This window comes from Mastigoproctus giganteus, chromosome 4 (genome assembly GCF_048544385.1).
Source record: "Mastigoproctus giganteus isolate SK-2022 chromosome 4, ASM4854438v1, whole genome shotgun sequence".
Classification (NCBI taxonomy): domain Eukaryota; kingdom Metazoa; phylum Arthropoda; class Arachnida; order Uropygi; family Thelyphonidae; genus Mastigoproctus; species Mastigoproctus giganteus.
The window spans coordinates 192,627,602-192,653,839 of NC_143578.1; the positions used below are offsets into that span (position 1 = coordinate 192,627,602).

The 26,238-nt window shown below is 35.8% G+C and overlaps 1 protein-coding gene across 1 annotated transcript in view; it reads right to left on the minus strand.

Moving 5' to 3' along the window:
* LOC150087289 (beta-catenin-like protein 1) overlaps positions 1 to 26,238 on the minus strand; it is a 233,417-nt gene that overhangs the window by 10,797 nt on the left and 196,382 nt on the right. The window contains exons 14-16 of the mRNA XM_090371950.1: positions 17,856 to 17,936; positions 10,198 to 10,335; positions 766 to 838 (exon numbers count right to left, since the gene is read on the minus strand). Coding sequence (XP_090228076.1) covers positions 766 to 838; positions 10,198 to 10,335; positions 17,856 to 17,936 — 292 coding nt within the window. The remainder of the gene's footprint in view (positions 1 to 765; positions 839 to 10,197; positions 10,336 to 17,855; positions 17,937 to 26,238) is intronic.

Consider the following 26,238-nt stretch of genomic DNA (forward strand, 5'->3'; position numbering starts at 1 on the left):
ATTGAGAGGAGTAACATAACCAGCTAAGGGTAGTACAGGCTTGGCACTCACAGCACCACATCAGCTGAACCTTTTTTTTTTTTAAAAAAAGAAAGAAGTGGCTTTGTACAGACACATGACTACCAAATCTCAGATACTTCAATTTCTGCCATAGTTTGGGTGGATATGGGTTGTTCTTTGCCTAAACTGAACTTTTCATTCATTTGCTGCTCAGGAGAATCTATTCTAACAAAAAAAAAAAAAAAAAAAAATACTGCAGTCTTGTCCTTGGAGTGCCAACCTGTCTGCCTACAGATTCTTTCATCTTCCACCTGTTTTATACTTTTGACAAGCCAGTGATTTTGTTTTTTTCATTTGTGGCTTTTGTTAAACATGCTCCAACATACATGCTTCCTTTTAGTGCTGCCTAGAGATTCTTACACCTGCTATATACTTTTGACACACCTATGATTTTTATGGCTCTTGTTAAACATGCTCCAACACTACCACCTTTCTGAGAGATCATCTGCCTTCCCCATTACAAGACTGACTAGGAAGCTCCAAGAAAGCATACAGTATTTATTTGATAACAAGGAACATTTGATCATACCATGTAACAACTGACTGGCATTTGCATATTATAAATTTAATTATCTGTTAATTTTTCATCCAGTGATTCTAAGTATCCTTCCTCTAAAAGAATACAAAAGAAAGAAATTATCTTATATATATATAAAAAAAAAACTTAAGTCATACAGGAAATATATATATAGAAAGAATACATACCTCTCATGATGTTACGAATTGTTTTAATAGAGCCCCCTCTTAAATTTAAAATTTTAAGAACTCTTTGCTTAATCTGTAGAAAATGAATACATAAGAAAACAGATTAAAATAAATACAAAAACAATGTTTGATAGTTTTAACTTATCTGGCAAAGCCTAAGTACTAATATAATAATATATTTAGCAATATATTCTATTTTTTAAACAGTTAAAAAAAACTCTAGATATAATATTTTAAATTTAGGATGTTTAAGTATAGCTGTTGACTGGAAGGCAAAGGAAATATAATTCAGTATATAAATCTTTCACAAAATATGGATATAACAATTCCTTTGATGGCAATAAAGAAAGTGTAAGTTCAAACAAAACATCAGTAATAATGTGTTCTTTGAGTTATGTGACAAGTTAAAGCACTAACATTTTATTTAGTAAGCATTTTTGAATTTATAGGGCCTTTAAATTAAAAGACACTGGTGTCTATCTTGCTTACTTTTAGTTTTAAGATTTTAACCATATAATAATTAATAGTCTAAGACTCAGTGAATATAGGGTTAATAATATTACTATACACTAATCCACAATTAATACATATATTTCAAATCCTGCCATCCATATTCCATCAATCAAATATGATGATATTCAAACTTATGTTTTAAGGATCCTAAGAATCTTTCAAGGAGTATGCCTGAGTGGCCAAACTATTTCTTTTTTAATTCTGGAAAAAGTTTTTGATTTTTTAAAAATAATACTTTTAGTACATCAACAATGTTTTACCTTTTTCTAAAAAATTTAAAAATATTTTAAACAATAGTAAAACTTTTATTAGTTTTGTTGGATTAATATAAACAAAATTATTAGTCACTTCCATTTTCAAGTTCATAAAACCATTGAGCACAAGAACATTCAAACTAATGCATGTACATGTATTATTATGTTTTGTCAACTAAATAGATCAATAATAAAGAAAATAAACCAATTCATATAATTAATTTTTTTTAATGGTACTATCAAATTTCAGCTGGAAACATTTGTTTACATTACACTGAAACAGAAAAAGCAGCACAAAGTGGAAGACAACAGAAACAAGAGTGCCTCAACTATCAACATATTCCACATAAACAATAAATATTGCTTCCAAAACTAAGTAAAACTATATATTTAGTAAGCTAGATGGAGAAAAAGTTGCTAATCTCAAACTAGTGATTAACATGCAACAGATATTTTTTTGAGACAGAGAGGGCCTATAAGATAATGGGTCAGTGATGTAAGGTTAAGAAAATTAAAAAAATTGTCAGCAACAGTGATTATCTATCTAGTAACTCCCAAAAAAAACCAGTAACTCCCAAACCTCCAATCCATTAAGAGAATATCACTATTCTACATATCCCTACAATCATTAAAAAAAAAATAGCTATAGTAGCCAAAAAGCTTCAACCCTGGATGCCATACCACATCCAATGCAAGTGTAATAGCACTTATACAGGCAGGTCTTTTCATATTTTAATAGAACAATAAATAAACATGGCAGATCTGAAGTCGGCCTCAGCTTACTGTATTTTAAAATGCAACAGAGAACTTTAATTCAGCTTCTACGACCTACTGATTATCAGCACTACAGAAGAACAATTAAAAGCACATTACAACCTATTTAAAGAAGAAATCACGACCAGGCTGTTGGCTATTTTCCAATAAGTACTGGCCATCCAAATTTCACAAGTAGAAGAAATAACGCCCAACAGTCAAGATGAAAGAGAACAACTCAGTATCAAGGATAACAACAGCAAACTCACCTCTTTGGCCAAGCAAAAAATCTACTCCAGAGGATAACTACCATTTCCAGAAGTAACCAGTTGCAAACAAAGCATTTAAAATTAATGTAATCCACCAATATATTTTTAGTTCATGTGTCTGTTTTTAATATTTCTACTACATCTTTGCCCTCTATAACATTGTTTGATTAGTTATCTTGTAATGTTCACATGTAAAGTGAAAATATTAAGTGGAATTAGGAATCCGTCCTTCCTGCAAATTAAAATCTCTTTATGGTGCAACTAAATGCAATTTAAGGGCACAAAAGGTGATATTGTTGTACACGTTGGCACTAATGACATTAAGAGTAGAGACCGGTGGAATTACTTAACAAGTACAGGTCACTGTTGAAAGAAAGAAGTGAATTAAGGTTGAATTTGAAAGTGTCTGCAATTCTGCCCAGGCATGATAGAAGGGACGAGAGCCTTGTTGATCAATTCGGCCCTGAAAAGATTGTGCAAGGCTCAAAGGGTAGAATTTTTTTCAGCATGGTCTGTACTTGTTAACAGGAGAGACTGCTTCTACAGGGATGGGATACACTTAAATAGAAAGGGTGCAAGAATATTTGCTGATACTATCGAAGCAGTGTTACATGGGTCGGAAAACTGCTAGCTTGGGGGGGGGGGGTCTTGCACTGCTTCTATTGGAATGAGCAGCAGTCTGGAAAACAAGATGCAGGGTATTTCAGAGACTGTTGGGAGTCATTGCAGTACAAGTAAACACATGGGTTGTGTTAGGGTAGCTAACAATAGGAACGGGTGCATGTATACTTGCATATACACCAATACTAGGAGTTTGGTAAATAAATTTGAGGTGTTGCTGAAAACATCAAAGGCAGATATTGTTGGGATATCAGAGACGTGATGTCACACAGATATAAGGAATGCAGAACTGGAATTTGGGAAGTACAATGTGTACAGGAAGTGAGGATGGGTTATGCTATTAGTTAAACACAAAATTCAAGGAAGTGCAGCCAGTCGACATTGCTGGACAGTGCAGCAATGTCAATGTTGAGTCAGTTTGGTGTGACATAAGCATTGGGAGATCAAAATTGAGAGTAGGAGTGTGTTATAGGCCTAATGACTCTGATGAGTATAATAAGAAACTGAACAGGGAAATAGAATGAGCCGATAAATCAGAGAGTCTTATAATGGGGAATTTTAATTTCCCAGATTTTGACTGAAATTTTGGATTGGTCACACACGCTAACAAGGCTTTTGTGGATTTATTGAATGATTGTTTTCTACATCAGCATGTTCGGGAGGCAACTAGAGGGAGTAATACTCTTGATCTGATTATCAGTAGTGATTCTTCATGCATTAAGAATCTGCAGATAAAAGAACCACTATAAAAATATATATAAATAAAGATATATATAGATAAAGTGATCACAGTGTGCTGAAGTGGGATTTACTCAAAGAGGTAACTACCATCAGGGGTAAAGGGAAGGGTTTTTGCTTTCGTAAAAGCAACTACAGTCAGTGGTCTGAGACAGTATTTAAATTCTATATGTCTGGCACCAACTGATGATGTTACCAACAGCAAATTCAAAATGGGAGGCATTCAAAGAATTTATCTTGGAAGCTACTAGGCTTTACATACCAACTAAGAAATATTGTTCAAGGTTTAGGCCTAAATGGATGTCGGATGAACTAATGAGACATATGGCAGAAAAGAAAAATGCATGGGATACATATAAATTAATGGGTGACATAAGCTGGTCTGTAACCAAGTCACAAAGAAGATTAGGCAGGCAAAGGCAAAGGAAAACAGCAAAGAGTTCTTTACCTATGTAAACTCTAAAAGGAAAGGGATGAATCAGATTGGTCCACTGGATATTGATAGTTCAACTGTTGATGATCCTTTTCAGGTGGCTAACAAACTAAATGAGTATTTTGCATCTCCATTCACACATGAGGAATTATTCAGGAACGGGAATGCCAGAGGTGAATTAAACTCTGGCAGTGAGCTAGATGGTTTTGTAATAACTGAGAGGAAAGTGGAGAAGAAATTGTTGAAGATAAACATAAAAAAGGCACCTGAGGTGGATGGGATCTATCCAGTTACATTAAAGGAGGCAGCAAAGGAAGTAAGCAAACCTTTAGCCATAATTATGAGAGCTTCCTTGGACTCAGGGGAGGTACCCATGGACTGGAGATGTGCAAATGTGACCCCAATTCACAAAGGAGGATCAAAGGGTGACACAAGTAATTATAGAGCTGTGAGTTTAACTTCTTGTCCAGGAAAATTAATGGAGGCCCTGGTTAAAGAAGCACTGCAGGATCATCTAGACAAGACTTCAGTTATAGCTCGGACACAGCATTGTTTTGTTAAGGGAAAGTCTTGCCTGACCAATTTGACTGGATACTATGATGTGGTCACAAAGGAACTGGATGCAGGGAATAACTTTGAAAATCATATATATGGATCTTAGAAAGGCTTTTGATACTGTTGCATATGGAAGACTGCTGCACTAATTGGAGCAGTGTGGCACTGGAGGCAAACTGCTGCTATGGATAAAGGGATGGTTGAGTGGGAGAAGATAGAGTGGTAATCAATGGACACTGCTCATCGTGGACTAATGTTATTAGTGGAGTGTCTCAGGGTTCAGTGTTGGGTCCATTCTTGTTTTCTGTATTTATAAATGATATTGATGATGGTATATCAAGGATAATGTCCAAGTTTTCAGACAATACGAAGGTTGGCAGGGTTGTTAAGGACACTAATGACAGTACGCTGCTGCAACAGGATCTAGAAAAGTTGAGCAGATGGGCTGAGAGGTGGCAAATGAAGTTTAACATTGACAAATGTACAGTACTACGTATGGGAAGCAGTAACCGCAGCATAACGTATCAACTCTGGGTACTACACTGACAGTGGTAGAGAATGAAAAAGGACTTGGGAGTAACTGTGCAGGCAGATATGAAGTTTTCTGAGCAGTGCAGATGGTCTGCAAGAGTAGCTCATGGTGTTTTGTCAATGATATACAGGAATTTTTCTAGCAGGGATACGGAGGTGATTATCCCCTTGTATAAGGCAATGGTCAGGCCACACCTTGAGTACTGTATACTGGTCTGGAGGCCTCATTTTAAGAAGGACGTAGAGCTGTTGGAACGAGTACAGAGAAGGTAACAAGATTAGTGAATGGAACAAAGGGATGCTCTTACGAAGAAAGGCTTAAGTTTTGCAAATTACAGTGTCTGGAGACTAGGCACCTGCAAGGTGATCTGAATGAGGTGTATAAAGCCTTGAATGGTTTGAGCATGCTCAATGCTGATGGGATTCTTCCTCTTGCTCAGAATAATCACCTGAGAGGTCATAAATTCAAATTGAGTAAAGACAATTGTAGGATAGATGTGTGAAAGTTTGCTTTTAGCCAGCAGGTAGTTGGTAGAACAGACTTCATCTTTTGTTTGGAAGTTGATAGCCTAAATAAATTTAAAGGCTGAGCTGGGCAGGTATTTGGAACGAACGGAGGGATGAAATTGGAGCGGTTTTCATTTATTTATTTATTTTTTTGGCTGATGCTGCATAAAGCTTGCTTTCCTGCATCATACGCATCTACTAATGCTAAAACATATCCATTTCTGAATTGCTGTTATCAACCAGTTTCCATTATAGAAATTAATGAAACATAAAAGCATGTCAATATGAGGGGGTATCAAAATGTTCGTACCTTACCTTGAAATAATAGCCCTAGAAAGGTGAAACTTCACAGGAACTTTAATCCTTTTCTATGTATTCTCCATGTATAGTGACACATTTTCCCCATCTATGGATCAGTTGTTTAATGCCTTGATCATAGAAGTCTGCATTTTTTGCTTGAAACCACGATTCAACTTCATTGATGACTTCCTGAGATGAATCAAAGCGATGTCTATGCAATGGTTTCTTCATTTCTCGAAACAAGAAGTGTAAAGGTAGATCAGGAGAATGGAGTGGGTGCTGCAGGAGGTCGAAGCCACATTGGGCAACAAAGTTGGTGGTGGCAATGGCCATGTGAGCCGGTGCATTGTATCACAGAAGATGGACACCTCTGGTTAACATTCCATGCCTTTTCACCTTCAAAGCATCGCGTAACTTTTTCAAAAGATTTCTCTGGTAAGCGTGGAACCCTGAGGTAGGTAATCTGTCATCTCTGTCCCAAAACACAGACAACATTACCTTCTTCACAGATGGAGTGGTCTTTGCCTTTTGAGAGGTGGTGTGCTTCCACTGCTTTGACATGCCTTTAGTATCCGGATCATACTGGTACATCCAGCATTTGTCACTGCTTCTGCAAAGGCATCAGTAATCTTGGAACCCATCATGCGGAGACCTTAGACATGTGCAGATGGTCAAGGAAAAATGCTGTGGGCAGACCCATAACTAATTCTTGCATAATTTGTGATGAAGTGAATTGTCACATGTCTGTCACTCAGCACCAGCTAGGCGCCTCCGTAGCCAGGTGGGAAGGAGCAGCAGTGCGTAGCACACGCTTCTTGATTAGACCGGGGTTCGAGCCCGTCACCACCAAATACGGAAGATGCGGAAAGGTCAGGGAATGACCACCGCACCGGAGCAATATGGCCTTAGTTGCTAATGCTCCTAAAAACCAAATAACAACAACAATAACAACAACAACAGCACCAGCTGCTCAACCTTTGCAACCGTCTGGATGTCAATAGTCTTCCCTCTCTTGGCTCATCAAAGACACTTGTATGACTGCAATAGAACTCCCGTTTCCACTTTTTTACAGTGTCATAGGGTAGAGAATCCTGCCCATACACAGCTTTCATTTCTTCGTCAATTTCCTGAGCTTTCTTGCCCTGTAAATGCAGGAACTTGATCACTGCTCAATACTCCACTTTGTCAACCATAGCATCATTCCTCAGATTCCGGGCTCCACCTCTGGTGTACAATTACCTACAGCAGGAGTGGCTACTTAATTTGTGATGTGATCTACTTTTTTCCTTCAAAATGTTCCGCGATCTACCATCTCAAAAATTACATTGCACAAATCGAGGGATGACTGTATATTTAAAATTCGTCGCAATCGACCAAAATTAAATCCGCGATCGACTCATTGGCCACCAATGACCTACAGGAATGAAATTTCACATGTTAGTTATTGAATATGTAGACAACTTATATTAAAAATGGCATCTTCTTACTGATGTTTTATCTAGGTCAGGGTACGAGCTTTTTGATACCCCTTCATATACTTTTATTACTGTCATTGTTATACAAGTATAACAATGACAGTAACTCTCAGAAAATGCTAAAATTTGTTTCTTTTCTCTCCTTTATTTGCCAGTAATAATAATAGTTTACTCTTGAAGTCATCTCAGTGATAGTTCATGAAAGTGAAGCCATCTGCTATACAGTAGCCAAATTATGATTACCGAAAAAGCTACATCTTTTAATGGCAAATCACATAACATTACAATACTTTAGCAAATATATTTGGAGTTAAAAAAAAAAAAAAATTCAGAAATTGAAACATGTGGTGCATGAACCACACGCATGCAAATCAACTTCTGACCAGGATGTCTGCCGGTACCATATACAGCAAGTGGTTCATTAAATATTCTGCAGATGCATTCCGAAATGTCATTCTAAACAAATTTGTTATTATTTATTGGACAACTATTGAAATAGTGTGTACAGAGCAAATGCAACCAGTGTGAGGGTACATCACTTGCTGCTACTAATTATCACAGACAATTCTGGACATGTGATAAAGGCTAGTTTAAAGCCTGAACAAAAGCAGAGCTACAAAGAATATTCGTATTAAATTGTTGAGAAGACATTGACTTTTTTTTTTTTTTGCTGTCTGCACTAAACAGCTCATCCTGCTATAATGTGCCACCAAATAAGGAATGAAAGTTTAAACACAAAATCCATGGACCACCACATTATACTCTTTCTCGTTAGTGTTATTTTAGTTTATGATTGTCCGTGAAAGCACAATGCATATTTATATTTTGTGTGTAAAAAAATTTTATACAGTTCCAAATATACATAATTTTACTACCCTTACTGTACACAATGAGTGCAAAATGTTTCAATAAATGGAAAGCATTAAACATTGAAATAAAAATGAAGTTTTAGTTGTGGCAAAAAAATGGTTTCCAACACACGAGGGGTTATCTACCTAAGGTACTGCCCATAGTTATATATCAATAAGTCATGATTTATCATGTTCCTACATATCTCAACTTGAATCACACTAATTTTAATCCCACTATGTTTTTAGGTTGTGCTGCCGTAACAGAAAGGAGGAAGACACCAGTATAAAATTATGGATTTGCTGAAATAGGAGCATCATTCAGAAGCCTGAACAAAATATATGGAAATGGGCCAAAGGCCATTCATAAAAGAATGGTGGCTGTGTATGGCAATGGTGCACCTTTGGAGTACCACGTGAAATTCTGGTCAAAACAATTCAAATGGGGTAGAGAGTTCACCAAAGATGATCCACGTCCCGGAATGTCCGTGACAGCAACCACTCCAGAAATGGGCCTAGCTGTGGAAACCCTTGTACTGAATGACAGATGTTTAACGGTGTCCCAAATCTCTAGGTAATGTAACATATCTGAGGGAACAGTTATAACCATCGACCATGAACATTTGGGGATGACTAAGGTCAGTGCAAGGTGGGTTTTCAGATTTCTGACCCATATGCAGAAGCAATTCAGTGTACAGTGTTGTGAGGAGAATTTAGAACTTTATGGAAGGGATCCTAAGACCATCTCCAGAATTGTTATGAATGATGAAACGTGGGTTCATCGCTAGGATCCTGAGACCAAGCAAGAAGCAATGCAATGGAAGCATAAGAGTTCTCCACCAACCCAAAAAATTCAGACACAACCTTCAGCTGTTAAGATTATGGCTACCATTTTTTGGGATGCTGAGGGAATTTTATACATTCACTACTTGGAACACAAGCAGACAGTCACTGGGGAAGCATATGCATCCCTACTATACAACCTAAGGGACATCATAAAGGAAAAATGCTGTACAGTCTGGATCTGCTTTCCCCACATGACTACTTCCTGTTTCAACACCTCAAGAAAAATGTATGTGGGCATCACTTTGCTGATGATAATGGACTGAGTCTGCTACTTCTGCATTCTTTGAAGGACAAGACAAAGAATTTTATTTGTCTTGTCTGGTATTTCCTCATTGCCAACAAAATGTTCTTTATACTTTGGTATGATCACCAGGTCAGAAGAGTTTACAATAAATTAGCAATATAAACATTAATCACATTTAGCAATCACGGGCTTGAACCCCGGTTCATTCAAAGAGTGCATGCTACTGAACTCTCACTCCTGACCACTTGGCTACATCAGGACTATGGAACAAGTGTATTAAAGTTCAGGGGAATTACATTTAAAAATAAAAAAAGATTTTTGCCTCTGTCTCATCTCCTTCATAAATAGGTAAATAATTTATTGAATGCTTCTCATAAATCCAGACATCAAAAAAAGCTGCACAGAAAATCGAATGTGCTGATGACAAATTTGTTTTAGAAGGGGATGGGGGAAAATAATCATTCTCAAACAACCTCTACAATTAGGTTTAAACTCATTCTTAAAGCAGACAAAAAAAATATATAAATAAAAATTAGTGTACTTACTGATGTAGGCCCAGAACTGCAAATATCCATCATAACGTAATCAATAAGTTGTAAAGTAAAAAGTCCACCTTCCAGCCTCCTTAAATAAAATTCATCCTCCAATGTTGTGTTCACTTCTTCTTCATTGTACCTTAAATCCTGTTTAAAATTAAAAACAGTATAATGGCAAATTTTAACTAAACTAAAAGTAGTAGCTTCTGAAATAGTAATCTGAGGAGAGGCAGGCCATCATGTATGATAGATATCTATATTACAGACACGTGCTAATTTATTGTAAATAAGGTTAGCTTATAAATAGTTAGGGCCTTGATGTTTAAGATTTAGAAAATATGATGTATGGGAATATACGGACTTAACGGTTATCATCTGTTGTAACAGAAAGTACATGTGGAAATATCAAAACAGCATCTCCAAATACTAAAATAAATTACCATAACTATGGTAATTATTTAATGGTTACAGATGTTCTGGAAAATATCATTTCACAAGGGGGGGGGGGGGCTTTGTTTTCTTTCTCAAACACACTGGAAACCATAAATGCTACAGGCAAATGACATTAAATACAACCAAACCAATACAGCCACTCCCCAACTTACATAAAGGTTGCATTCCACGGAACTTTGCACAAGTCGAGTTTTACGTAAGTCGAAATTTCCCTAAATGCTTATGCAGCACTCGCAACTGTGAATGCTGAATTTGATTGAACATTTAAATAGAATTATTCAATTTTTTTTTTTTTCTCATGCACAGGCAAAATTAGAGCATTCTTCAAAATGTACAATAAAAAGATTAAGACAGGTGCCAGTACAAACACCTTACAATCTAAAATAATCGTTGCCAGAATCAACGTCTCCTGATAAGTATGCCGCTGTGGAGATTTAGAAGGGGTCAGCCACTCATCCTTACAAACGAACATATTAATGGATGGCTGGACGGCAGCTTTTTTCTTTTCTTCATAGATTTCTTTGTAGCAAGCAAGCATATCATTCACTCCTCTGTTAACTTTTAAGAATCGTTCGCTGTCAGGATCCATCTTCTCAGATCTTGCCATTGCCGATGCAATTTCACAAAATTCCATTGCCACCTTTCTGGTGATGAAGTGTCGCCGCTCCTCATTTGGTTCATCTTGAGGTCGCATCAGCATTTTCTTCTCTCACTATTGCTGCTTGAAAGTCAAAAAGTTCTTTGTTAGATAATTCCTTCTCTTCTTCATCTATTAACTCCTCCATGTCATTGGCATCAGCCTCCAACTTAAGTAACTCTGCAAGCTTTACAATCTTATCTGTAATCTCTTCATATGATTAGTCTTTTTCAAATCCTGCCACAGGCATACTTTCTTCCAATATGACAAACAACTTTTAGTAATTTCTGCCCAGGCCTTATTAATGTTTAAGATGGCATGGTAAATATTCTAAGATTTCTAAGTCTCTTAACATCAAATTTTTATCACTATCTAATGCAGTCAATGCCTGAGCAAATGTGCGCAAATATGCTTTGAAATTCAAAACAACACCCTGATCCATAGGTTGGATGAGTGAAGTCATGTTTGGTGATAGAAATGTAACTCTCACGTTTGAATTAAAATCATCTTGGTGCATAGGATGTCCAGGAGCATTATTTAATAAAAGCAAAGAGATGAATTACAATATAAACACAATGAATGTTATACTTTATTTTAAGGCACTTGGCTTTATGGAGTTATGGCATCTACGTAATTTTGCCATCCTAGTTGGGTCTTCCATTTATTTCCTAAGGGATGCAAAATATATTGCCACGATTTTTTTTTTAAATTTGCACTGGCCGGCAAAAATTTATGTAAAGTCGAATTTGCGTAAGTCAGGGAGTGGCTGTATACTGCTTTCTTAGAATTTACAAGACCTTATTAACCCTTTCTGGAGTACACATACACACTTAAAGTATATATATGTGTACAGCCAGGCCTCGCAAATGCAAGTTTGATTAACACGTTTTTCAGTTACCACGATTTGAAAAAATTATACAACTTTTTACTTTATGCAATCCAGTTAATGCAATCTTTATGTGATAGTTGAAAAAGATTTGAATCGCACGCTAAGCATCTGATGCCTGCTGCCGCCTCAGTGTGTTCCATCAACCATCGGAAGTATACGTGTTACTTGTTTGTCTCCTACTAATAAAGTTATGTGCAGACGTATTTAAAAATTCTAATTTTTTACCCCTGTTAACTATGGATAAAATAGAGTGAAAAACAACGTGACTGCAATAAAAAAAAAAGAAAAGTTATTACTTTAGCTGGAAATACTTGAAGTTATTAAAAAACATGAAAGTGGTGCAAACCATGCGAAAATCGTAAGAGATCTAGGATACAGTGGGTCTACTGTACGAACTATCTTGAGCCATAAGGACGAATATAAAGAGAAAGGTAAAGTTTCATCAACTTCTTTTGCTTTGCAAAAGATGAGAAACAGAACTCCAATAATGACTGAAATGGAAAGTCATTGATTTGGATAAAAGATTGCAATCAAAAAAGAATTCCATTATCTAAGTACAATATTCAGAGCAAAGCTATTAACATTTTAACTAAGCTCAAAGAAACAAAACATCAAGGGGAGACAGAAATGTTTGTTGCTAGTTCAGGGTGGTTGGAACGATTTTCAAAAATCGAGCAGGATTGCATAATGTTAAAGTAACAGGGGAAGTTTCTAGTGCTGATGAAGATGCTTCAGCCAAATTTCCTGCAGAATTGCAAAAAATCATTTGGGATGGTGAATATGATGATCGGCAAATATTTAATGTAGACGAAACGGGCCTATTTTGGAAACGGGTGCCAACTAAAACTTATTTGGCTGCAAATGAAGCATCACAACCCGGGTATAAAGTCTCAAAAAATTGACTAACGCTTTTATTAGGAGGTAACACGGAAGGTGATTTTAAATTGAAGCCTATGCTTGCGTATCATACACAAAATTTAGGGCTTTAAAAGGATACAGCCATCGAACTCTTCCAGTCATTTTGCGTTCAAATAAAAAAGCATGGATGACCAAAGCCCTATTTGAAGACTGATTTACATCTTATTTCTGTCCAACAGTTGAAGCCTATTGCAAGAAAAATAATCTTACTTTTAAAGCTCTGTTACTTTTAGATAATGCACCTGGACATCCTGCACTTGGTGGCTTAAATAAAAATGTGAAAGTTGTTTTTTTACTGACGAATACGACTTCGTTATTGCAACCCATGGACCAAGGGATGGTTGCAACTTTCAAGGCTTACTATCTCTGTAGAACATTTGCATAGGCACTTGAAGCTACAACAGGAGACAATGCAATTTCTGTACCAGAAGTTTGGAAAAAATATAACATATGAGCGGCCACTGAAAACATTCATGCAGCATGGGAAGAAGTGACAGCCAGCAATATGAGAGCAGTTTGGAAGCATCTTTTACCCCATTGTGCAAACGATTTTACTGGCTTCAAAGATGCAGTTCAAAAAGTTATTGAAGACATAACTGATATTGGTAATGACGTTAGTTTCAAAGGCTTGGTGCAGCTAACATTCGAGAATCACTGAATTCACATTCAGAACAGCTAAGTGACAACAATCTCTGTCAAATAGTGGAACAGTGTGCATACGAATAAGCTAAAGGAAAAAGAATGTGAACCAGATGAAAATGTTACCACAAAGGAGATAACGGTAAAAGAACTAGGTGAAATCTTTCGTATCGCAAAGAACCTTAAACAAAAGGTAATGGACGTTGATCCTAACATCGAAAGAAGCATGTTATTTTGCCACGGCCTAGAGAAGCTTGTTGTCAGCTATCAGAAATTGTATGATGAAAAAAAGAAAGCCAAAACTGTTCAATTATTAGAACAGTTTTGGCTTTCTGTATTAGAAATATTAGAAAAAAAAACTGAAGAAACTAACTATTTCCATAGCAAATAGTTAGTTTCTTCATGTATTTTATGCAATAAACATTTAATTCTATAATTATTTTTATTATCTTTTATGCAGTTTATGGTATGCAGTTAAAAAGTTATTTAAAAGGTATTTTTAAAATTCTTTATGGATATTCCTGAAGATCACAGACCAATTATAATTTTTCCTATTGATTATTATATTCGATTAATGCGTTTCCGTTTTGCGCGATGTGCTTGTGGGAAGAATTAATCATGTTAATTGAGGCCAGCCTGTATATATTTTTCAAGGTTGTTTCAAATAACATTTGAAATAATGCTTCCAAGTACAGGTAGTCCTCGATTTATGCCAGGGTTAGGTTCCTGGGAGGAAGGGTTTATCTCAGGTTTATTTCTGAGCTTTAAATACTAGAGTATTTAAAGCTCAGAAATAAACTTTTTTAATTAAACAAGTTTTTTATTTTTAACCTACAGCCTTTTCAGTTATTACAGCTTGGGTCGAGGGAATGTTTTTTGGTTCAAATCATCAAGAAAGTGTCAGCAACTGTTCCATTTTTTCTAAAAGCTTACTTTTGCTGTAACTAACTTGTGTAGCACTTACTCTGATAGCACTTTGCACTGATTGTTTTATTTTATCAGCATTCTTCATAATCGTAGTAATAGTCGATGGAGACAGTAGGGTGGCTTTCACCAGCTTCCATCCTCTGAATAACTTCCATCTTTATCAATGTGATAGATCGAAGTGCCTTTTTCACACTTTCATTTGCACTAGGATTCATTGAACTTCTATAACCAGATGTAGCACCTCTTTATTCTATTAAATTAAAAACTTTATAACACGACTGGCAAAAACTGCACACGATTATCACTATTATTAATTATTATTTAATTTATTAATAGCACAATTAATAAAAAATGTTAGCATAATAAATTTCCAAAACGTGAAAATGGCGTAAATAACAACAACAACAATGTGAATGCTTCACTGGGACCTTTACCACCTGCATCCACGAGTGGCTACTTTGAGGGCAGGATGCTTTCTCATCTCTGACTGGCTATGATACGGATGTGCTAATTGCTGATTGGCTCAGATTGTCCTTGATCACGTGAACAGCGCACGATACATAGTACAGTATGATGCCAATAAATTTTGTCTAACAACTTTAAATTTTCAACTTATAAAAAAAATTGCGAAAATAAATATTCATGGCCTTGTGGTTAGCGACTGACACTATTGCAAATCGGACCGGTGCAAAACGAGGGCTACCTGTATACTAAACTTGTCCAGTAAGTGTCACCATCTCTTATCTGTGTTTTTAAGTAAATGTAAAAGTTTACATTTTAGCACAAAAAATAATTTTAAAGAGGAGATCATGCCTTCAGCAGTTATGGGATAGTAAAGATATCATGGAGTTTCGAAAGGGCATGATTATGGGAGATCATGCAATGAGTATCGGGCACGTCTTGTCAGCTGCTTATAGCACACTGTAATTAAAGTGTACAAAGTATGGTGTCAAACTACTTTCTATTGACAGAACTGTGAAGGATTGCGTAAGATGGGTGTTTACCATATTATATTGCAATCTCATTCACCATATTATATTGCAATGTCAACTGCAGGTAACTGTTGACATTGCAATATAATATGGTGAATGCAAGAACAATATCCCAAATGACTATGTGCCATACACTCAGACATATGGGGTTCCACAGCAGGTGACCCAAGAGACACCCTCTCCTCCCTGCTGATCATCATCAACAGTAAATGCTGTGGTGTTAACAACACATTGGTTGGCCACCAAAGGACAAACAAGAGTGCTGGTCACATGAGTCCATATAAAGTTTCAACACTCCAATGCATGCCTAGGTGTGTAGTGAAAGCAACACAAATCCATGGACCCATCGTCCAGGCAGGTAACTGTTGACAGGTGGTGGCGGCTGCTTAATATGGAGCATGTTTTGCTGCTGGTAGTCCTCACTGTTTTCACTGGTGAGGTATACTGGCAGGAGATCATGTGAATCCTGTGAGATGTTTTGGAATGGGAAGTGAGGCTTATGGTCATACAATCATCATCTATTCTGACATTGTGGAAAGCATTACAAGCAGCATGGCTGGAGAACCCTACAGACATCTTTCGGCATTTAGTGGAGTTAATGTCTAGGCAAATAGCAGCTATTATCTGTGAAAATGGTGGCCCAACATAATATTAGATAGGTGGTCACAATTAAGTGATCACTGAGTGTATATATGTAGAAGGCAGTGTTACATAAAAAAAAATAAGTAAATTTTTTTGTGAAATTAAATTAGAATAAAAAACATGAAAATTTTTCACTTTTTTTTTTATTCTAATTTGATTTTTTTAAATAATTTCACTAACTGGGCACCCAATTCAAAATTGGTACAAATTCATTCCACAGGGACCATACATCCCTGAAAAAGATAAAACAGTCAAAGAAGGAAGAAACAGGATAAATGATACTTACGAGGAGGTATCAAAAGGTTCGTATCCTTACCTAGAAATAATAGCCCTAGAAGGTGAAACTTTAATCCTTTTCTATGTACTCTCCACATATATGCACAGCAACACATTTCTCCCATCTATGGATCAGTTGTTTAATGACTTGATCATAGAAATCTGCACTTTTTGCCTGAAACCACGATTCCATTCATTGATGACTTTCTAAGACAAATCAAAGTGGAATCCACACAATGCTTTGACATGTCTTTAGTCTCTGGATCATACTGGTACACCCAGCATTCGTTGTGTCACCAACCGATCAAAAAGGTTCTCAACATCCACATTACACAAATCCAACAGCTGGCGAGAACGTTGCATTCGACATTGCTTCTGCAAAGGCGTTAGCAACCTTGGAATCCATCGTGTGGAGACCTTAGACATGTACAGATGATCAAGTAAAATTCTGTGGCAGACCCATAACTAATTCCTGCTGCATTTGTGATGAAGTGAATTGTCACATGTCTGTCACTCAGCACCAGCTGCTCAACCTTTGCAACCATCTCACTGACTGTGGATGTTGATGGCCTTCCTTCTCTTGGCTCATCAGACACTTGTACGACAGCACTGGAACTTCTGTTTCCACTTTTTTACAGTGTTGTAGGATGGACAATTCTGCCCATACACAGCTTTCATTTCTTTGTCAATTTCCTGCACTTTCTTGTCCTGCAAATGCAGGAACTTGATCACTGCTCAATACTCCACTTTGTCAACCATAGTGTCCTTCCTCAGATTCTGGGCTCCACCTCTGGTGTATGATCACGTACGGGATTGAAATTTCACGTGTTAATATTGAATGTAGGCAACTAATATTAAATATGGCATCTCCCTACTGATGTTTTATCTAGGTCAGGGTATGAACATTTTGATTGATACCCCCTTGTACTTTGCATTTAAATGTTAAACGAATTTTAGCATAAACAAAAAATATATACATCTGCTCAGATTATATATTGTCTTATTTGCAAGTTAAATTTTAAGCAAGATAAGAAAGCACATACCAAAAGCCTGAAGAAACTAGGAGATTATTTCATCTCCTGCATTCTTAAAAACATTAATGTTAACATTTTCTAATAAATAAATCAAATGTAACAAATACATTTCAAAACAGCATTAAATATCTCAGGCAAATTAACAGACCACCCAACAATATGACTAAGATTAAATTTACCATAAACATCTAATTCCCATCAATAATGGTATAAATACAAAACCATATAACCATTCCTAGTTAAAAAAATATTATACATACTGATTTTTCCTTTTCTATTTGATTATCAATGAGATGGACTTTATCCAAGTATTTGAAATGTAGTTCCATTAGACGATCTACCTACAAATAAATATTTTTAATCTTTAGCAATAATGAATCAGTTTTATATATATTAACACTCATATAAAATAAAATTAAACACAGGTATTCCCAACTTTACGAGTTAATTCGTTCCTAGCACGCTCGTAAAGTGAGAATTTATTTCCCATAGACAATGTTAAAAACAGGGGTTACGTTCTCAACAATGAAATTTATCCATAGTTATATTAAAAACAAAACAATATTAAAAACAAAACAATATTCTATGCTTAAACAATGATTTATTTATCCAAAGAAATGAAAACACAGCCTTTAAAATCAAGCAACTATTTATGTCATAAAAATGTTAAAGAATGTTTATTCTTCTTCATCATCAACTGATGAAGAATAATGAGATCATGTTTGCTTATGATCTCATATTTTATTCCTAATATTCCTCTTCACTGTTTATTTTTATTAACATCACTCTCCGTAGTATTACTTCGTTTTGGCATACTATACAGTATTAATAAGGGGGCTAAATTTGAAAAAAGATAAGGCAGTGAGAAGGAAGAGCAACACAACCACTCTGTAACATCAGCAAGGTAACTGCTTTATTTACGTGAGTGAGACACACTTCTGCCCGAACGAACAAACGCTATGTGCATGAAAATGCCGTATTTATGAATGTTTAGCATTTATTTATTGCAATTAATGTTATTATTTTTTCAATTTTGTTGATAATTGGGGGAAAAAAAAAAAAAACTAGTAAACCTGGGAACTCAAAGTGGGAACTGCCTGTATATCCCTGTCTATGAGTTAAGACCTGTGACAAACCAGCAGTGGAGATTTAAAATGAAGCTTTGTACAGTGACCAAACATGACTGTTAATGCCACTGTTTTGGGGCCAATGTATTCTGTAGACTTAGGAATCTGTAATTCTCTAAGATGATCATTGTCTTACTTTAGAGGGACTGTTAATCCTATTGTTTCACGGCCAATGTTTTTCACAGGTTTCTATGAATTTGGAGTTTCTGAAGTAACTGTATAAATACTGCTATCAAATAGTTATTCCATTCATTTATTTCTGATTTATCCATATTCAAATATAGACATGATGGCAGGAGAAAAAAAAAATAATAAAATAAAAATTTTAAATTTAGAAATGCGAGTGAAACTTATAGAAGATGAAGCAAAGGGATGGTTTGCAGAAAAGTATAAATGAACTAAAATGCAAATTCAAAAGATTTTACAGAAAACTGTATTCAGGGTGCAAATAAAAATATTCAATGAGAAACATAACAAGAAATTAGAGTTAACTCGAGCCTAGTTTGATGGTGCTTGTGCTAGAGGAATTCCAGTGAGCAGTCCATACTACAAGAAAAAAAAGTTGAGTTAGGACTGAATTTGAAAGTATCTATAATTCTGCCAAGACACAATAGGAGGGAATACATGTTGAGAGCCTTATCAATCAATTCAGCCGTGGAGAGAATGTGCAAGGCTCATGGCGTAGAATTTTTCTCAGAATGGCCTGTGCTTGTTAACAAGAGAGAGAGAGACTGTTTTTACAGGCACAGGATACACTTAAACAGAAAGGGGGGTGCAAGAATATTTGCTGATGCTATTTAAACAGTGATTAGTGGGTCAGAAAACTGCTAGCTTGGGGGGGGGGGATCCACAGACTACTAGATTAACTAGAGCCATGGGCAATTCTTGCACTGCTTCTATTGGAAACTGAAGCAGTCTGGAAAGCAAGGTGTCAGGGATTTTAGGAGCTGCTGTGGGTCATCATGGAACCAGCGAATACATGGGCTGTGTAAGGGTAACTAAGAGTAAGAACATGTGTATGTACACTAATGCTAGGAGCATTGTAAATAAATTTGATGTATTTAAAGTACTGATCAATCATCAAATTAGGAACCAGCCAATACATGGGCTGTGTAAAGGTAACTAAGAGTAAGAACATGTGTATGTACACTAATGCTAGGAGCATTAGTGTATGTACACTAATGCTAGGAGCATTGTAAATAAATTTGATGTATTTAAAGTACTGATTAATCATCAAGTGCAGACATTGTATGGATAGCGGAGACATGGTGTCACTCTGATAAAAGTGATGCTGAATTTCTGATTTTGAGTATGGGGGAGTACAATGTATACAGGAAAGACAGGAGGGATTAGGCTTTTAGTTAAAAAGCATATTAAATCTAAGGCAGAGCATCTAATCAATATGGGTGGCCAATGCAATACTGAATCAATCTAATATTATGTAAACAAAATTGAGAGGAGTGTGGTATAGATCTAATGACCATGATGAGTACACCAAACAGCTATATGGAGAAATAGAGTGAGCCAGTAATTCAATATGTCTTTTAATGGGGGATTTTAACTTTCCAGATTTTGACTGCAATTTGTGGGTTCGTCATTCACACACTAGTAAAACTTTTGTAAATTTCTTATATGACTGTTTTCTATAGCAGCATGTTAGAGATGCAACAAGAGGAAGCAATAATCTTGATTTCGTTATCAGCAGTGATTCTACATGCATTAAGAATCTGCAGGTAGAAGACCCACTGGGTGGCAGCAATCACAGTGTACTAATGTGGAATTTAATTAAAGACATAACAAGGGTAAAGGGAAAGGTTTTTGCTTTCTTAAGGGTGATGATTATGATGGTTTCTGATGATGTTACCAACAACAAATTCTAATGGGAAGCATTCAGAGAGGTAATCAAAGAAGCTACTAGGCTTTTCATACCAACAAAGAAATATTGCTCAAAGCTTAGACCTAAATGGACGTCAGGTGAACTACTGAGACAAGTGGCAGAGAAGAAAAGCACATGGGATGCATATAAATTATCAGGTGATAGAGATATGGTAGATATAAATTAGTCTGTAACCAAGCCAAAAGGAGGTTAGGCAAGCTAATGCAAATTATGAGAAGTCTCTGGCAAAGAATGCCAAGAAAAGCAGCAATGACTTCTATGCTTACACCCCAATTGGGACCTAAATGACTTTGTGATAAGAAAGAAAAGTGGAAGAGAAATTGTTGAAGCTGAACATAAAAAAGGTACTGGGGTTGATGAGATCTAACCAATCATATTAAGAGAGGCAGCAAAGGAGGTGAGCAAACCCTTAGCCATAATTATGACAGCATCCTTAGATTCAGGGAAGGTCCCTATGGGCTGGAGATGTGCAAATGTATCTCTAATTCATAAAGGGAGATTAAAAGCTGACATAAATAATTACAGACCTGTTAGTTTAAATTCTGTTCTGGGGAAAATAATGGAGCCAATGATTAAAGAAGCACTGCAGGATCGTCTTGGCAAGACTGTTATAGTTCAGACACAGCATGGGTTTGTCAAAGGAAAGTCTTGTGTGACCAATTTGATTGGATACTATGATGCGATCACAAAGGAACTGGATGCAAAAAAATAATTTTGATATCATATACAGTCCATTCCGGTTATTTGGGACACATCAGGACTAGTGTATTTTGGCCTGATTAAGTGGCTGCCCCAATTATCCGAAGTTTCACGTAAATAGTTAAAAATACAATGTACCTCCCTTTACAATTAGTTCACTGTACAATCAAATCACGTTACAACGAACTCACCATAGTAAAGTACCGTTCACTATACGATGTGTAGTAAGTGCCAGTCATTGTGATCACGTTTGTGAATTGAATTTTAATTCTATTAAACAGCAATTCTAATTAAATAGGAGGAATTTTATCCACAGGCTATAAAAGCAAAGATATATTAAGCACAAATTTACCCTTTATTACCTTACCAATTAAAAAATTAAATGATACGTGAAAATCGGAAGAATATGTGATAATCAGAATAATTAATACGTACTGTAATATGTACATACAAACTAGTTGATATTTCTGTTCAGTGACATTTGTGGGTGGGGGTTAAAATTTAAAACAGTAAAAATTCAGTAAGATCGAGTTTACTGTCCGTTTATGATAGATTTCGCTAACAGAAAAGTCCAATAAACAGGTGACTGCTAATTGTTTTTGTTTTATGGTTGTGACCTCCAGAATTTCGACTGAACCACGTGGTACCGTCAGAGATAATCGTACGGTAATCTCCAGTGCTGCGGTCTCCTGCCCCGATTAAACGGCATGCTATCCCAATTAAGCGAAGTAAACCCTGGCTATTTCCTCGATTGCTGTTTTTTTAAGATTTGCCCCAAATAAACGGCTGCACCGATTTTCCATCTTTAGCCCAAATAACCAGAATTCACTGTACTTGGATTTCAAATTTTTTGATACTGTTGCACATAAAAGACTGCTGTACAAACTGGAGCAATGTGGCATTAAGAGAAAGTTACTGCTACGGATAAAGGGATGGTTGAGTGGTTATCAATGGGCACTGCTCTTTGTGTACTCTGGGAAACTCCACTAATGTTATTAGTAGAGTTCCCCAGGGTTCAGTACTGGGCCCATTGTTGTTTTAAATACTTATAATGATACTAATGAAAGTATACCAGGCTTAATGTCAAAGTTTGCAGATGATACAAAGGGTGACAGGGTGGTTAACGACAGTAATGATTGTATGTTACTGCAACAAGGTTTAGAAAAATTAGTTTGATGGGCTGAGAAATGGCAGTTAAAGTTTAATGATGATAAATGCAAGATACTGCATATGGATAACAGTAATCTGAGAGTAACTTATCAACTGTGTGGAACTACATTCACGGTAGTAGAAAATGAAAAGGACCTGGTGGTAATTGTGCAGTCAGATATGAAATCTCTGAGCAGTGCAGACTTTGTGCAAGGGCAGCTCATGAGGTTTTGTCAATAATATACAGAAACTAGAGTACTGTAAACAGGTCTGGAGGCTTCAATTTAGGAAGGATGTAGAACTGCTGGAATGTTGTTGTTGTTGTTAGGTTTGTTGGTGCATCAGCAACTGTGGCTATAATGCACAACTGCTGGAATGGGTGCAGAGAATGGCAAAGGAAACAAAAGGGTGCTCTTTCCTAGAAAGAGCTTCAGTTCTGCAAATTGCAGCATATGGAAACTGGGGACCTGTGGGTGATCTGACTGAGGTGTTGGGAGTGATCTGACTAAGACCTTGAATGGATTGAGTAAGCTGAATGTGAATGGCATTCTTCCTCTTACTGAGACTACACAACGTTAGGGGCATAAATTTAAGCCAAGGAAGGATGATTACAAGATAGATGTGCGAGAGTTTGCCTTCAGCCAGCGAATGGTTGATCGTTGGAATAGGCTTGTATTTGTTGTTGTGGAAGTGGATAGTTTGAATAAATTCAAAGAACTAGACAAATTCTTGGGTGGTAAAGATGGGTGAAGTGCGTGCGTGCTTTTTTTTTTTTTTTTTTTTTTGGCTGATGTTATATAAGCTTGCTTTCTTGCATCATTTGCCAATACTATTACACCACTACTAAAAAGCTCCTGCTATTACTGGGATTATGAAAAATTCAGAGAAATTTCATAATCCCAGTAGTGAATTTTGTTGCAAAAGCTTGAAGAAATGGCACATTTTCTGTCAGCAATGGATGGTTTAGAAAATTTTGTAACAGAAATAACAGTTTTGAAGACTGTGTGGTGAAAGTGCATCTGTGAAACAGTGGATTTCACGTTTTCCATCTTTAACACAACAATATGAACCCAAAGACATCTTTAATATAGATGAAACTAGCCTCTGTTATCGTGCTTTACCAAGTAAATCATTAGTTTTTAAAGGTTCCAATAGATGGAAACATCATTGAACAAGTAATTGAATTTAAATATTTAGGAAATAGGATTTCAGAATTTAAAACGAATATGAAATACAAATTACAAACTTACAATAGAATGAATGAAATAATAAAAAGAAATTTTGGCAAACAAATGACAATACAAACAAAATTACAAATACATAACATAATGTCAAAGGCAGCACTTAAATATGGTAGTGAAGTATGGACACTTGGGAAGAGGGATAGACAATGTCTAGAAGCAGGCCAAATGAAATTTTTCAGACCACTATTGGGATTAACAAGACTAGATCAACAAAGAAACACAGATATAAGAAAAAGACTAAACACTTCCAACACAATAGAAGAAATACAAAATTATCAGTTAAAATGGAAAGAACATATAGAGAGAGAATGAGTAGAAAGAGACTACCAAAACTGGCAATGAACTAAGAACCTACTGGGGGGGGGGGGTGTCCCAGAAAGAGATGGACCGAACAGTTCTTTGAAGAGAGATAATGGTACAGGCTTCATAAGCCTAAAATCCATTAAGTACAAGGATATTCCAATTCTTTTGGTTATATAAAAAAAAACTGACAATTTTACTTTGGGACAAAAAGAACACCTATTTATAATTAATACTGCACCGAGAATAAGATGTTTCAAAAACATGAATATGGCATCCATGAATGCTGATTGATTCGTCAATAAAAAAAGCATGAGACATGCTATTTTTTCTAAATGGCTTCATAATTTGGACAAAAAAAAGGAAGATCTTACTGTTATTAGATAATGCCCCATGTCATCCCAAAAATTTCAAGTTAAGTAATGTCAATTTATTATTTCTTGCTGCTAATGTCAAGTGTTTGTCAATCACTGGACTACAGTATCATTCAATCATTTAAATTGTTTTGCTGCCGACATATTTTAACTAAATTAGTAAGCAAATATGGACATGGCATGAAATGTTGAAGAATTAGTTTAAAAAAAATTTCACTAGCAAATGTTGTTGAATACATAACGTTTCCTATTGGCTTAGAATAGTATTAGTGAAAATACTAGTGAAATTAGTGAAAAAAATTAGTGAAACTAGTGAAATTGATGTAAATTAGTGAAAAAAAAAAAGTGTTTCAATAAATGTAGAATTAAATACTGATGTTAGAACCGATTTTATAGAAATCCAAAATGAATTTGTTCAACTTGAACAGCAGATAAATGTAAGTATTGATATGGAATTTGAAGATTCAGTCATGTGAAAATGATGGTGAAAACCAGGAAGAACTTTATGATTCTGCTAGGAACACTGACAATGAATTGGATGTAAAAGAAATTAAAATTCCAACAAGAATGTTTAAATACTGTTTGTTTGTTATTTGGTTTTTAGGAGCATTAGCAACTAAGGTTGTATTGCTCTGGGACAAGTGGTGGTCATTCCCTGACCTTTCCGCATCCTCCGTATTTGGTGGTGACGGGCTCGAACCCTGGTCTAATAAAGAAGTGTGTGCTACGCACTGCTGCTTTTTCCCACCTGGCTACGGAGGCACCTTGTTTAAATACTGTTTCAGGACTTAAAAATTTATCTTGCAATTTAGGTAATAATGAAACGTTACAATTATTAAATGATTTTGAAACTGTTTTAGAAAAGGAATAATTCAACAAAATACAAAATCATCCAGACCGAAATATTTCAAAAAATAAAAATATTTTAGTTTTAAGACTTTTTATAATTAATGTAAAAAAAATTTATAGTTTCAAATAAAATAAGACTTTTATTTCTATTTTCCTATTAAAATTTTTGTTATATCATGATATAGCTGAGTTTTAAATATTTCCACAAGGCAACCACCTCTATAAACATGTGGAACCGAAGGTGGTTAGAGAGGTTTCACTATATTTCTTGAATTTGGACTGGTTAATAATATTATAATAATTCAATAATTCCAAACAAAAAATATCATATATGTAACAGTAGTAGTTATTTTTCTGAGAGAAATTTCATAATTCCAGTAGATGCCAAATTATGCTTATACTTAGAGGTTTGAGTTATCCTAGTTCCCAGGAAATACATATTTTATATATATCAACTTCTCTCTTGATAATGCTGATGATATGTGAGATGATTTATTACAAGAGCCAGAATTTTCTCAAAGCTGTATCTGAACACTGGCTGCTATCAAATTCCACACATCCTATTAACAGATAATTAGAAATACATGTTTTCTACCATGTAGCAGAAATACCAGCTTTGCTTCTTTTTTTTTTTTTTTCCTTAACCAGCACTACTGGCTTTTTGTTTCATTTTATTATTTCTCATAACCAGCACAAGAGGATTTTTCTTTCTTTCTTCTATTCCTCTGAAATGGGTCCTAGAGGATCCTGCCCCTCCTTTCTGGCAACATGGTGGCTCAGAGTCTCTTTTGAGACAATATGTGCTCTACTGGAACTAGCCCACCTTCCAGTGGTGTGAACGAGTACCCAGAATCATCTCTCCAAGAGACTGATGCTTCTGGGTAGCCAAGTGGCCAGAACACAACAGAACATGCACACTACTCACACAAACATATACCAATCACATTTCTGTCCCTTTTACAATGATTCTTCACAGAGAGATGAGGCAGAGTTTAACAGATGTT